At 37.2% G+C, this 15280-nt stretch overlaps 2 protein-coding genes across 3 annotated transcripts in view; one reads left to right on the top strand and one right to left on the bottom strand.

Moving 5' to 3' along the window:
* Positions 1-1181: 1181 nt before the first annotated feature.
* LOC121413780 (sequestosome-1-like) lies at positions 1182-7677 on the bottom strand. The gene is made up of 8 exons (XM_041606730.1): positions 7309-7677; positions 6530-6713; positions 6080-6175; positions 4939-5180; positions 3868-4183; positions 2807-3093; positions 1932-2055; positions 1182-1426 (listed from the first exon to the last, which is right to left on the bottom strand). Exons 2-8 carry the CDS (start codon positions 6699-6701, stop codon positions 1260-1262), a joined length of 1404 nt encoding a protein of 467 aa, XP_041462664.1. The 5' UTR covers positions 6702-6713; positions 7309-7677; the 3' UTR covers positions 1182-1259.
* Positions 7678-10386: 2709 nt separating this feature from the next.
* LOC121413767 (sterol regulatory element-binding protein 1-like) overlaps positions 10387-15280 on the top strand; it is a 30451-nt gene continuing 25557 nt past the window's right edge. Inside the window, exons 1-2 of one of the 2 annotated variants that reach the window (XM_041606716.1) lie at positions 10387-10578; positions 14325-14734. In XM_041606716.1, the coding sequence (XP_041462650.1) occupies positions 10455-10578; positions 14325-14734 (534 nt within the window). In that variant the 5' untranslated portion in view covers positions 10387-10454. The remainder of the gene's footprint in view (positions 10579-14324; positions 14735-15280) is intronic. The other variant, XM_041606710.1, reaches the window with a different exon arrangement.

The raw sequence follows: 15280 nt of genomic DNA, 5'->3' as shown, positions 1-15280 counted from the left end.
TAAAATGAAGGAGTTTTAAATACATGAATATGAATTTTGTATCTCGAGTACAAGAAATCCAAGTAAGATCATGCCAACAGTCAAACTAATGTAAATGTAAAACTTATGAAGGACCGATAACTACATCAGGTGTAGATACAGGATGTGGAAATGGTTAAATCAATACAAATGCTGACAAGCATGCTACGACAAAGCCCAGACCAGCTAAGGCATCGTCAAGAAAGATGGCCTTTAATTTAAAAGATCATCAATAAAGTTATGCATTTATTCCATATCTTGGCATTCTCTCTATTCCAAAGGCAGTGATTACTTAATAAAAAAAATCATCTATGTGTGGGATGGAAATGTAATTAGTGAAAACACTTGGCCAATATCCATTCATATTTATTTTCCACAAACTATAATTCTAGTTCTAGGTTTTCGGGATCAAAATGAGGATTTTGGGACGATAGGAATTCTGAAAACGTGAATTCGTCTTGGCACCTCTGCTTGTTGACAATGAATGGTGTCATTAAATAATTTTATCAGTACATCTTTCCTACAAATATGGTATGACTCTTGGTATGAATAAAATGCAATGATAGAAATCTGCTTGAATTTATAGGATTTAATATATTGCAATAAATGTATAACTTTATTAGATCAAAATACATTCATTTATATACAACATAAAACTGAACAAAGACTGACTTGTTTCTCCAAAACCAATCATGTAACTTCACAGATATATCTCATTTCTCAGACTTTTCTCAGAGACAAAATTCAGAAGTTTCTATTTAATAATGCATGCATTTTTTTAAACTGCATGCCTGTGTAAGTTGATTGTAGATCGCAAGTGTGCGTAATGTTCAAACAGACACTAGCAGAAATCTAGAAGAAAAATTCTGACTCGGCTCAGCCACTCGTCACTACTTTAGAACTTGATATAGCTAGTGAGGCATGTTGCCATCCTAACCATTCTTCATGTTTTTTTACCTTTATCTATTTGTCATCTGACAAGGCTGTCAGATCTGACAACTTGTCTGAATTTTAACTGGCTGAGAAACACAGGTTTCTGACTGTTGCTATGGTAACTGTCACATGATACATACTCTTATAGAAAACATCCAACAAGCCCTGTCTTGAAACTCTCCTCTGATATAGAAAGATTTATGATTTATAATTGGTTTTGGAGAAATGGGTCAAAAACATACAGAGTAACAAAGCTAAACGAAGTTACGGTTACGATAGCAACGCGATGCAATCTCTCTGGAACAGCTTTACTTGGAGTTTCCACTGAAGGAAGGCTGGTGACCGATCTTGATGGCGTCAAGGACGCGGACGATGTCGCCATTCTTTGCTTCCAGGAGGCTGGTCAACCAACCGCCCTCATTGTCAAAGCCCATCGCCATCATCTGATTCAGAGCAGTCTGATGCACTGTAGATCCTGAAAAGAGATAGAATGCGGCAGTGTCAAAATCAATGTCACTGTGGTGCATTCTTCATATTCACTATTATTACAGCTTTTATTTAATCATCATCATTACTATCATCAAAATTATTTTCATTATCATTATTGTAATTATTATAAAAATAGTAACGATAATGATAATAAAAATGAGAAGAATAATTTTGTTGATAGTAATGATGATAATTATGTAAATAGTAATAATAATAATGATTATAATTTATGATCATTATTAGTATCATCATCATCACCACTTTATTAAAAGTAAATTATTATTATTAAAAGTAAACCCCTGAATATTAAGCAGATGTAAAAAACAGAAATACATCAATAAACAAAAAGCACCTCGGTTGTATTACATACTGTATCTCATGTCAAACATTTAATCAAACTTGAAAGGTTTTTTTTTTTAACTAATACATTTCTTATGCATGTGTTGTGTTTGTGAAAGTGGAACAAATAGAATTCGAATGTAATTCCATACCTTCCTGTGGAGTCTGGGAGGGAGCCTTTCCTCCTGTTTTCTCAAGCATGGTCCAGTCGGCATCATCACTCCCAGATGGTGAGGCGTTAGGACTTCTACCAGCTCCGTCTTTCACAGTAGTCTCCTAAGAAGAAGCACAGATAAGTTGCATTCACAATAAGTGCCTTGTATGATAATCATATTACATTGCATTGGTGTACTGAATTTCTGAAATTGGACCCCCCCCTCGAAAAAAAAACTATTGGGAAAGCTCTGTATTGTAATTGGCTAAGTGACAGTACAGCTGCATCAAAGTCTTACAGAGTTGCAAGTTGTAATATGAGTTTGATTTGAATATCATTGGATTCTATTACAATCTGAGTAAGATTTGAATGTATAACAATTTGATTTTATCTGGATCTATTACGATTTGGGTAAGATTTGAATGTATAAGAATGTAAATATCATTTGAATCTACTACAATCTGAGTATGATTTGAATGTATAACAATTTGAGTATAATTTGAACCTATTTCAATCTCAGTATGATATGAATGTAAAACAATTTGAGCTTTATTTGAATTTATTACAATGGGGGTATGATTTGAATGTAAAACAATTTTATTTTCATTTGAATCTACATTTTCAGTATGCTTTGAATGTATTTCAATTTGAGTAGGATTTGAATCCTCAATTTGAATATAATTTAAATCTATTACAGTCTGAGGATGATTTGAATGTGTAACAAAATGAGTAGGGTTTGAATCTATCTCAATTTGAATCTTTGAGTAGGATTTGAATGTATTACAATTTGAGGTTCATTGGAATGCATTCCAACTCTTTGTTAGACAGGGGCCTTGGTTTCTGCTACAACTTCCAAAGAGAAATTGGACATACCATTGGTTCAACAGGTTCTTGTGGTTGCTTCTGACTGGCTTCATTCTGTGTGCTTCCCTGATCTTGGTTGTTTGAAGCTTCTTGACCTGGTTGTTCCGCATCCTCCTGGCTCATATCCATAGACGTCTGCTCACCACCATGCCATGTCTTTCGGCATCCCCGCTGACCTCTGCCCCCGTGACGACGCCCATGCCTCCCACGGCCTCGCCCTCCACCGCAGGCATTGGCTTCTCCAGCACAGTGCGTACGGTTACCCTGGTGGTCGATGTCGATATCAACATCAATTCCTACATGAAAGAATAAGTCAAGTTTTATAGCACACCTAGCTATGTTTTTAATGAACTTCTCATACAGATTGCTTTTCCGGAGACATATACATATATATAGTGTGTGTAATAACTTCAAAACAGAATGCACCATAATCCAGAGATACCAAGTTCAAAGACCAGCTATGCGTGAGATTTTCTGTGAATCTGAGTGAGATCACAGACATTGTGTACAATGTCTATGGGGATAGGCTGTGATAGTTGCGTGAGACAGAAATTTGAGGGGTTGAACAAGAGTCCAAAATGCTTGAGTCTCACGCATAATGCGTGAGACTTGGTAGCTCTGCCGTAATCTGGTGGAAACTTATCATTACTTAAATTGATAGGAAAAAAACGGTCATTTATTTACAAGTTCAAGTCCTGATATCAAGGGCTGACACAATAAACATATTTTCTTTAAAAAAATATGTTTCCTGACAAATGGGAAGGGGGCGACCAAAGAAGGAGCCAGTAGTGGGGCAGAGTAGAAGGGTTGGGTTGAGGGAAGAAAATGCACTGAAGAGAGTAAAGCGGATGCAGGGTGGGAGAGTGGCCTCTGTGAATGCAATGTAAATCCTGCCACCCCTGCAGTCAAGGACTAAACCAGGTTTAAAACATCCAGCAGATGAGGACTAAATTCAAATCATCTATTTTCAAAACGATCTAAAATGTTTCAGAATGGGGAAAATATTGTTTAAATGAAAAGAAAAAGAGTTGTTTTTTTTCTATCACAACTCTGTTGACATCTCATCTTACCTAGAGGGTCAAGCATCTGGGCAACGGTCTGTCCGATGTCCCTCAGGAAAGCATGGGGTGGAGGTGGGGGTGGGGGTGGCATGTGACACCCTGGGGGTGGGGGAGGAGGGGGGCAGAAGGGACCTGGGCCCATGGGACAGCCTCCATTGTTTTGAGAGCCACCAGCCCCCTGGGTCTGCTCCTGTTGGGTAGTAGATTGGGTACCACCCTCCTGCTGCTCCTGCTGTTGCTGCTGCTGTTGTTGGTTCCACTGCCACCAGTGACGCCAGCCAGGGTGACCAAACTGGCGGAACATCCCAGGTCTGTTGAAAAATCCCTGTGTTGCAAAAGAAAAAAGAAAAAATAAATTAAATTTTTCTGAATAGACTACTGCCTTAGTCCTAAAAGATATAAAAGTTTCTCTTAGGCTGATCAACATCACTTTTTTATCAACTATATCCTTTTCATTACAGCGGTACACAACTGATATGGTCAACATTAATCTGCTTTGACATTTTAAATTGACAACAATCTTTACAGCACTGATTATTTATTATTTCTTTATACTTTGGATACATAAAATAGATATCGGTAATAAACAAGGCAAAATCAGTGATAATAGCAGGGCTATAACAAAAACATGCCAATTTACATTTTTAAGTGATTTGTTGTTCTTATCACATGGGACCACATGACATCACAAATGTAGAATTAGAATGATTAGTGATTAGCTTTAGGGAAATGGCATAAATCCAGGAATGGCAACTTATTATACACTGAAAATGGTATCAACATTTTCAGTATACAATGGTTTTCACAGTCTAATCATATTCCATGTGTGATTGCAGGTACTCAGGACAAAGAGAAACTGAACAAGTGTCTCCAGAAAATAACACTACCTCTATGGTGTGTGGCAAATCAGGGGATCAAGTGTTTCATGAAAGGACTTGTCGGACCGACAGTTAGCACAGTAACATAATTTCTCAACCAAACAAGAATCAAGGAAGAATGTCCAATCTGGGAGCTGTCGGACAAAAATGTGGATGAAAAGTATATACACCCAAGACAGAAAATGGGCACTTCGATACTTACACCGTGGTGGCTGCGGCCGACTTGAGGCTTGCGGAACTTGACGAAACTGTGCTCCGGGTGGGTGCCTCGGGATTCGCACTGCTTACACAGGTCATAGTCGGGGCAAGTGATGCACTTGAACCGCGGACCGCGGATTCGACTCTCGCACCCGTCGCAGATTACGCCTGGGTGGTACACCTGCTCCTCCCGACCGCCGTCATCAGAACTGGTAGACGGGGCTTCACGGGAACACTTCTTCTTCCCTATTTCACCAAATAAAATATTTATAATATGATAATGATATTTTCATATATGTAGAGATATAATTATAAGATCATTATAGTAATGCTATAATAACAATATCATAGAAAATATTAATGTAAGAACATGATAATAACAAATAATATAATCATAGTAACAATGTTATATGATTTTTAAATGAAATCAGAGTAATATTCTAATAATGTCATAATATGATGATAATACCATCATAACATTTCCAGCTTGGTTTTCCTTCACCTTTTCTTTTTTTCTTTTGACCTTTTTGAAAGGTATAATGCACTATATAAAAGGATTTATCATGTGATGTCAAATGAAATAAAGATGACAGACTGAGGGATATGAAAATATGTTGGATTCTGATATTCTCATACCCCCCCCACCCCCATAGATATAACAGTATTGATTGGTAATCAAATCATGCAATTAACTATAATACTTCATTTCAAGGAAAATAACAGAATCATTTACTGAAAAACATAAAAGTTAAATTCCATAAAGCCTAATATTATCATGGTAACTTTCATGAAAGTCTTGATTTTGATTTCTGATGAGCCACTTCAAATTTAATTATGTTCTCCATACAATAATAATATTCTTACAATAATTATAACCATAGTTAACAATAATCATGAAATATGATGATGATAACAATGATGATGATAGTAATAATAAAAATAGTAATTAAGAGCAAACAAAAATGAAAATAATTTCATAACAATATAAATCATTTTATAATTCTACTACAAATACTACTAATAACAGAAACGATAATAATAAATTATGATACAAACAACAATGATGAGAATAATATATCATGTCATTACTGAAACAATACTCATGATATTGAATAGTCTACTTTTGATAACAAAGACATACTGACCTTTGACATAGATCCGGAAGATGTCATCATTTATCTGACCCAAGGCTTCTACCAACTCATCATTGCTGGAGAAAGTGATGTTGTCTCCGTCGGAATCTATAATTATGGAAAAAACAATAAACAATTTATGTCCTATAAGCGAATGAGAATCACCAATAGTCCCCTACACATTGATCCATTTATAGTGTCTTTAATGTCAAACTATCACATTAATAAAATATATATAACAAAAATTAAAGTTAAAAAGCAAACAAAATAAATAGTTGGGGCGGGGAACAACCCATTTGTCTGATCATATAGTGTATTATAATAAAAGTACTATTTAATGATGATTATCTTTTATATTAAATTTCTTTATTTTCTATTTCAGTGAATTGGAAAAATGAATGGACCAGTTGAATTGATTTATAACTTTATGTATATGTTTATGAATTAAAAAATATATATTACCTTTCCAGGAGAGAGTGAAATTGTCGGGGTCACCCAGAGACGGAAATACTTGAGCTACCTTCTTCGAAAGGTATTCATAGTTTGAACTCACAGCAACGTCAATCACAAAGCGACGAATCTCTGCATTTGCGTTCTCTCCCCGCTTCAGGTATGCTTTCACTGTCATCGACATGTTGCGTTGAATCTGAAAATGAGAACGATTAAACAGTTGTTTATAATATTAATAATATCATTGTCTGTTTCAGGCAAGTTTGCATGAGGCAATCAGAAATTGATTTTTTTTAAGTCACAAAAAATTTAATCCAATGCTGGGGCGGGGGGGGGGGGGGTTATTTCAATATGGAATCCCAGGACATGGCCTTGGAGGCTTACTATTTCACATTTTAGCTATACCCCTCTGTTAACTCTGTTTATTGTTAAAATATATATCCAGTTTCTTTTCGACCTTTTCTATTTCAATTCCTAAGGATATGGATATGCCACTGTGGAGCAAACACACTGGATGTTTCTCCATATATGTCAACAAACAAAGATTGTTCTTCCAAGCTATAAACGAGAAAAGGCAAAGGGCAGTGAATAACTACTAATTATTTCATGAGCAGGGCAATAGTAAATACTATTTCCTTGCTCAAATCCGACATGCCAGCTATCCACACATTTATGACAATATATTCGGGGGTATATAACCGGTATCAGCTCATGATGCAGAGAGACTGTTCCGATCGAGTCTGAAATAGATCCGAAATAAAAGTAGAATTAGAAAAAGAGTCACAATTTACCCTGTTGTAGATGGCTGGTCAAAAGTGAAACAAGTGGTCTGATCTCTAGCGGCGTATAATTCTTGGTAGTTTCTGATTTTCAGATAACTTTTTGTTATCAGTTATTGCTGGTTTTGACGTCGGACGCAGACGTTGAAACTCGGTTGTCTCTTGCTTGCGGAGATTCTACCACTGAATCGCAGTATGAATATCGACAGGGAGTGGCTGCCTTTATATACCCAAATGCAAGACGTTTCTGGAACACACGAATCCGGACTTACTCAGCGAAATTGAACGTAGACATTACGTTTTCCAAAACGGAACGATCGATTCGTTCGTCCAAGCGAGCGAAAGACAGCTCAATGTTTGTTTACATCGTTTCTTAAAATAGAACATAACGTCATCGATACTTGCCTCGGCGACCGTTGGTTAGTCTGCAAACACAGACTATAGTTTGACAGCTTAACAAATTAAACAATGTCTAGACTGCTAGACTAAAACCTCTCTGTCTATATCAATCGAAATAAAGTATTAAAATCCGCTACAATATTTTATTCAATCAAGAATCACTATTTCGGACCCTGCAATGTGCACTACTGGGCAGTGTGCGAAAAATCTAAAAGTAAATGTCTGTATTTGCAGACTACGTGCAGTGTTTTCTGTTATTCCTTTTTTCACACGACCCGCAAAGATTCCGTTCTGGAACGTTTTCATAATCTACTTTCAATATCGCTGACTCACATAGTATTCCTCCAAAATTATGCAACAGAGGCCAATTATGAAAAGGGAATTTCATCGCCTACATTAAGACTTATGAAACAGACTGATCAAAACTACAGGCTAATTTGATTTTTAAAATTATATATGGAAAACTATTGACCCCGGGTATTGACTAAATGCGAATAATGTCATTGCAAACACAACATGATTGGGTCAAACCAAGGAGATATCACCTCGGTCAAACTCATGTTTCACCGACTATCTTTCGTTAGGGTGATTCTTTTTATGCGATACTACAGGTTTCATAAAAAGTGACCGAACTCTATCTTCGTGCTAAATATATTTCATTTTTGTGATAAATTATAGGGAAATAAAAAAGGATGCCTGATCGTGCTTGTCATTATATATAGCCTATACTTTCCTTGGTCACGGGAAAGGCGCAATAACGATAAAAAATGTTTCTTAATTACCTTTTCTCACTCAAGCCAGATTTTCAAAACAAAGTAAAGCCCAAGATATTTTTTTTAATGAACAGGGGAAAAACTGTTGGAAGTTTTCCGATGACCGCAATCGATGTAGAGAAATTGAAAATAATTGTCCTCTTAAAAGTACTAGTAATTTTAATCATGACTTGAAATATCGTTCTCTTGATAATAAAAAAAAACAGAGAAGAATGAATGAAAGTTAGTCAAGAAACAAACATAACATGGCATGCATGATTACGACAATACCGTTTCAAGGAAATGAGGCGTTGACAGCATATGGGTAAGATGACATTAACTCATGCAATTAAGGGACGTATCCCTGCCCCCCTGACGAGTCACATTACTGATCCCTTACGAGCCACAAGTGACCCCCTCCTTTGCACTTGAAGACCTTTTTTTTCTTTTTTTTTTGTCAATTTTTTTTCGGTGCGAAATGTCGGTTGAAGACTTTTTTTTTTGCTTTTTTTGGGCGGACGAATTTGCCCCCCCCCCCTTTGGAAAATCCTAGGTACGCCACCGGAAATGGGATTTTTAGGTTATCACAAAATTAGAGTATAGTTTTAAAAGAAAATGTCTCACTACGGCATCGATTCGCCGTAAGTAGAATATTTCATATTTCGCATAAAAAAATACGAAAGAAACAGTGAGTGGATGACATCATCAGTCTCCCCATACTGACCAGGATTTACAACTATTTTGTGAAATTAAGCGAAACTTTAAAATGTCATAACTTTCTTATTTTACATCCGATTTTGATGAAATTTTCAGTGTATGCTTTTTGGATTTTTCTCTTTTTATTATTTTTTTTTTGTTGGGGTGGACTTGTCCTTTAATAAATGTTCAGTGGGACTTACTTTTTAATTTTATTTTCAGACCTATAAACTAGGTCTACACATTAGCTCTTTTGTAATCCTGTTATCTCACTGAATAAAAAAAATCGAGTGCAAAGAGGCGCGAGCTGATTTCTTTAATATTGATCTGGAAAGTAACACTGTTTGAACTTACTGACATAGGAATGTGAAGAAGATATAGGAGCCTAGGCCTATATCTAAATAACAATAATGTGAGCGCACGAAAGCGAGAGCTGATAATTTTCATATTGAGACCAAAACAGGAAACTTTTAAACATTGTAATCATCATAAAAAGAAATAGGCTAGGCTCACTAATGAAATATTGCGAGTGGTATGAGCTGGAATTTTTGTTTTTTTGATATTCAGAACTGAAAATGCAGGCGCGGTTCTAAAGGGGGGGGGGGGGGGGGTGGACTCATTGGGAGAATTTTGCTATAAAAATTATTTTGCACAAAACATTGAGCAAAACTGGATCTGTCGTTTCGGGAATCTAGGGGGGTCCTTTTTTTTTTTTTTTTTTTTTTTTAGAATGGTCGGGTTTCGCAATTGCCAGACCCTACGCGATAACCATAAGGTGGGAAAAAATCAATTTGATAGAAAAATTAAACCAGCATGACGCTTAACATTTCATCAAATCGAAAATGAAAAAATTGTGCAGAGGCCTACTGGCCTTTTTGTTGCTTTTAACAAAACTGTTAAATGCACAGCTATAGGTGACATGCAAATTTTGAGAGTCTCCACCGTCTCTGTCCCCTCATGCAGGGCCGGCATGCCCTCCCCCCCTCCCGTAGCACTGCCTGGGACTTGTGTACTAAAGCAACAAATTATAGGCCTATTTGTACCAAACTGCGACCCCGGACTGCGACCTCTGCAAGAGTCGTATCTTTTCCCGCCGGGGCTTTTTACCATTTTTTTTTGTTCACGAAGGTCTGTGTCTCAGACTAAGCTCTTACAATTTTGTTGATCTTCCGTGCGTGCTAGAAAAAAAGACTACGGAGGCCATGGCATGGCACGATATGCCACCGACCAATCACGCAACGCCTTTTTATCACAAGATTGACGACAACATCATCGCGTAATTTCTATGTCGAAAAGTGAAATGAAATCAAAATGGGAGACCAAACACATTGGTTATTTTCACCCGATTCAGTAATGAATTCGGATCCACATCTTAATTCTGTTAAAAAAGAAGATGATGAGGATACATTTCTTGATGATCTTGATCTACAAGGAGGTAAGTTTCTATTTCATATAAAAATAAAAACGACCAATATATTTTTGTCGTCAGGTGTAAAAAGTCAGTCCCACATGTTGTCAACAGTGTTAGTTACACCATCGACTCACTGCACAGCGACTTAAAATGCGAGGTTAGCCCACTAGTTTTTTAACAGGATGAGCTATGAGATGATTTATTGAACTTATTTCGGCATTATCGTGATATAGGTAGCCACCATTCACTTCATACAGCAGCGCTTTATTCAGTCGCACGTTTAACGAGCTACCCCTGAGAGGGTCAGGACATATTGTTACTAGGCCTAAACTTTGGGATGTCTATGAACATGATGAAAAAATAAGAATACAAATAACCAAAACGAAATAAAACAAAAGCGAACTACAAGGTATAAAGTCCTCTTCTCAGGATCTCGTTTTTTTATTAATAATTTCAAGGAGACTATCAACACATCAAATTGTGATCGCAGTAGATTCTAGATCCAAATTTGAATCTATGATCTAGATCAAGACTGTGCTTGTAAATTGTATTTTTACAATCAAGAGATTAGGCTAAGATGGTCTATTTCTATAGCGAAAGACCGCCGCTAGTTACCAATCAAGAAATACAAGAACAATAATAAAGTGGTCTATTTCTATAGCGAAAGACCGCCGCTATTTATAACTAGGATCTACCATGTCTACTTACATAAGTTGTGCCAAGGAAAAAGAAATCATATTCCAAGTATTAAAAATCCGATTGTTAGATCCAAAAGTTAAATGTCCGAAACTAAGGCGAAATAGTCGTGGAGAGCGAATTAAGAAAGACGAAAGTCCGGTGTGAAGACAGATGACGAAGAACTCGAGGATTCGATGGTCGAGGTTGACGATTAAGATGATGCCAAAGTTCGACTTCGACTAAAGTTCGACGATGAGGTTGACGAAAAAGATGACAGTGTTCGATGTCGTAATCGACTAGAGTAAAATTCGATGAGGTTGACAAAGAAGATAATGACAATGTTCGACTTTGATGTCGTTGATCGAATAAAGTTAAATTCGACGAGGTTGACGAAGAAGATAATGACAATGTTCGACTTCGATGTCGTTGATCGAATAAAGTTAAATTCGATGAGGTTGACGAAGAAGATAATGACAATGTTCGACTTCGATGTCGTTGATCGAATAAAGTTAAATTCGATGAGGTTGATGAAGAAGATAATGACAATGTTCGACTTCGATGTCGTTGATCGAATAAAGTTAAATTCGATGGGGTCGACGAAGAAGATATTGTTCGATGATGAGAAAACAATTACTAAGAAGAGCAGTCGAAATTCAAGTCCATCGCTCAATAAGAAACGAGACCTCTAGATCTATTTCAAAGTAAATAGATCCAAAACGGTTGGCGAAATAAATCCATGAAATGAAGTTTGATGAAGTTGTTCTCAAATAGCCAAGCAAGCTCAGTGCATTGAGCGATGCTACCGAGACGAAGAAAAATTAATGAAGAGAGCTAAGACTAAGAGCAGAGCCCTTGTTGACCTCACGCTAAGTCTCCAACTTCTCTACTGATCATTTCCAACAATCCGCCAAATTTTCTACCAAACAAGACTTTAGTCCAATCAGATTGGTGTAAAACGCACCAATCAGAAAGCTAAAAAATATCTGACCAATCACAGCCAAGCAAATACAGAAAGGAAAAATGTCCGAGAAGGACTAAAATGTGTTTGTTATTCATCAAAAATCTATCCATATAAAAAGACTGTGATTGCTAGCCAGAAATCTAGGATAAGACTAAGGACCATAATTTAAAAATCTCTCTATCTAATACAATCTCTTAAAGAAACAAATGGATTACTACGAATTACGAGCATAAAATTACCTCCAAAAGTTGATTTAGCACACCAGGAACGTACATCGCTACCGCAACCACCGCCAGTCAAGGAAATGTCAAAAGAAAGGAATGCGCGCATCCAGAAAAATGGGCGCGCGCGTGCCCGTGGCGAGAAACAACAAAGAGTCACGTGGGCCTAAAAAGGTCACGGACAGAGCGTGGGAGAATTTTATTGTTTGTAAACAAAGGAGCTGAAGGAGAATAAAAGGTCCTAAGACTTAGGCGGTTGCGCTAACGGAATTATATAAAACCAAAATGAGCCTTATTTACAAGTCTATCTAAACTGCAATATTATTTAACAAACAGACCACAGCTAACATGAGCTGCTACACACGCACGGTTCCCTATTTCCACCTCCATTCACTTTGTACACAAATGCGCGTACCGGTACACAAATCTGAGTGGTTTCCAAAACCACGATTTGGCCCTTATTTCTCTTTTCACTGGTATATGTTTCACTAAAATCGGCATTATCGTGATATTGGGAACCACCGTTAACTTCACACAGCAGCGCTTTATTCAGTCACACGCACGGTTTCCTATTTCCACCTCCATTCACTTTGTACACAAGCACAAGTGCGCATGTAAATCTACGAGTGGTTCCCAAAAGTTTGGCCCTAAAATCTTAGTAGTCCACCAACGTGATGATCAATTGATATCGGACATGAGAGTTGAGTTGAGACATTGATTGATGATGAAAGTAAAAAACATTTAGTTTAAAATAAAAAGTTTATAAGCCTTTTTAAGGAAAATTGAAATATTTTTTTTTGTAAGATTAACTTGAACTTCTGTATTAACTTATGATGGTGGGCCCCAAGTCTGCGCACCTAACACAAAATCTTTCAGTTATAACGTTCCTTATATTAATGGTGGTCCCCAAGCAGTAGAGGCGCATGGCCAATATTGGACTCTGTTTCCAATGTGGGACTGGGAGATAATATCGATTCCAATATCAGAGACTTTTGTAAAGAATTTGGCTATCCAATTTCAGAGACAATCTCCAGTTTTGGAGACCAATTTCCTTTGTTTACATTTGCTGCAAAAGGATTACCTCGGCAGCAAATAAAAATGTGATAAGCAGATTCCTCATCTCATGAAAAATTACCCCTTTTCACCGTCTACTTTTGTTTTGATAAGGATTTTTGTTGTCAATCACACACAAGACAAATGGGCTTCTGACCTCAGTGAGACAACATTTTGGGTGGAAAATATGCTTTTGTTGATGTTGTTTCACTAAAATGTTGTTTCTTTTGTCCTTTTGCAAAGCAAGTCTCCAATATGGGAGATAATCTCCCATATTGGAGAGAGTCTCCCATATTGGCCGTGCACCTCTACTGCCAAGGCCAAGTCTGCGCATCTAACGATTTGACTTTGAGTTACGATTTAACATGAATTTCATTTTCTTTTCCAAAATCTTTCAGTTGATAATGTTCTGTAGTACTTGACAAATTTTAGAGATTAACGAAATAATGTATCTCATCTGTATAATGTATCTGTTAAAATTAACCGGGTTGTTCCACTGGACTGCATCTTGTTTTGCTACGACCCATCCATAGACTGGAGTCATTTTGTCACGCTGTAAAGGGAACCTGCATGACTTCATTGACTTGTATTATATGAAGTCACCTAGGTTCCCTTTACAGAGTGACAAATGACTCCAGTGTATGGAGGGATTGTAGTAAAACAAGATATAGTCCAGTGGAACAACTGTTGAAACAGAGACTAAAGCTTTTGGTTCAGAATAATGATGCTAATTATAACGAAACACCCTGTACATGTGATGTTTGCCAAAAAGGAAGCACAAAAAAAATTAAACAGGTCTGTTGAAAATTGAGAGTAGATGCAAAACAAATGATTTGATGTTCATTTTTTTTTTGCAGAGGACATGAGTTTCTCAGACTTGTCCTTCAACATGAACATGACAGATTACTCGGACCTTTCCGAAGAGCGCCTCCTGGGGATGAGCGAGGAAGAATTGACCGGCATGTTCAACAACCAGGAGATGCCACAACTGGTCCAACCACAAGGGCAGCAGACCCTGCAGCTGCAGCTACAACAACAGCAGCAGGCACAGCAGTTGTTGCAAGCACAACAACAGCAACAGTTGCTGCAACAGCAACAGTCACTGCAACAAGTGCCCGACTTGCAGATTGCTCAGCAGAATCAGCCTCAGCAGGTTATTGTGGCACCCAAGTCAACGGAAGCGGTCAACAATGGGAGTGTGAGTGTATCGTCAGAGCTTACCAATCTGGTCGCCTTACTACTCAACAACCAACAACAGCAACCACAGGTGAGCTTTATTTCAACTTTTTTATTTCAGCCCCAAGTATCCATTAGGACTGAATTCAAAACTTTAAATGCCATTCAAATGGTTGTTAAAAGCATAAAACGTTTTCAGGACTATATGAACAACTGTTTTCACTGTATGGGACAAAAAAAAAACCTACTCCAAAATTTGCTGAAATTTCACATTTCACATCTTTACATCCATGAAATGCATGATCTAATTTCCACATTTCTTTGAAAACTGTTCAGATGATGTACAAATATTGTATTCCCATGTGTTGACTTACACGTAGGTACATGTAAAACGAGAGTGAAATAAACTGAAAATTATCTTTTTTGTGACGGCAGCCTCGTCAGCATTGAATCATACAGTGTACATGTAAACAAGGTTTAGTTTTTGAAATGTCTTATAATAGGTCCGGTAATAGGTCAAAGGTCATCAAGGGGTCAAAAGATCATATTGCATATTTTATCGATCGCAACATTGTTAAGATTTACGCCATGTGGTATTAAAAATGCATAGTGCTATTACAGGCCTGCTGGCCTACAT

The sequence above is a fragment of the Lytechinus variegatus genome, chromosome 1, assembly GCF_018143015.1.
Source record: "Lytechinus variegatus isolate NC3 chromosome 1, Lvar_3.0, whole genome shotgun sequence".
NCBI lineage: Eukaryota > Metazoa > Echinodermata > Echinoidea > Temnopleuroida > Toxopneustidae > Lytechinus > Lytechinus variegatus.
The sequence above is the reverse complement of the archived record's forward strand: the minus strand, read 5'-3'. Positions and strand labels throughout refer to the sequence as shown.

Bases quoted from the DNA above. Each gene is read 5' to 3' on its own strand.
- LOC121413780 (XM_041606730.1), bottom strand. From the start codon at position 6,701: ATGTCGATGACAGTGAAAGCATACCTGAAGCGGGGAGAGAACGCAAAT. The intron at 5,181-6,079 runs GTCAGTATGTCT...TTGGTGAAATAG, and splicing joins CTTCCGGATCTATGTCAAAG to GGAAGAAGAAGTGTTCCCGT. The intron at 1,427-1,931 runs GTATGGAATTAC...ATCTCTTTTCAG, and splicing joins CTCCCAGACTCCACAGGAAG to GATCTACAGTGCATCAGACT.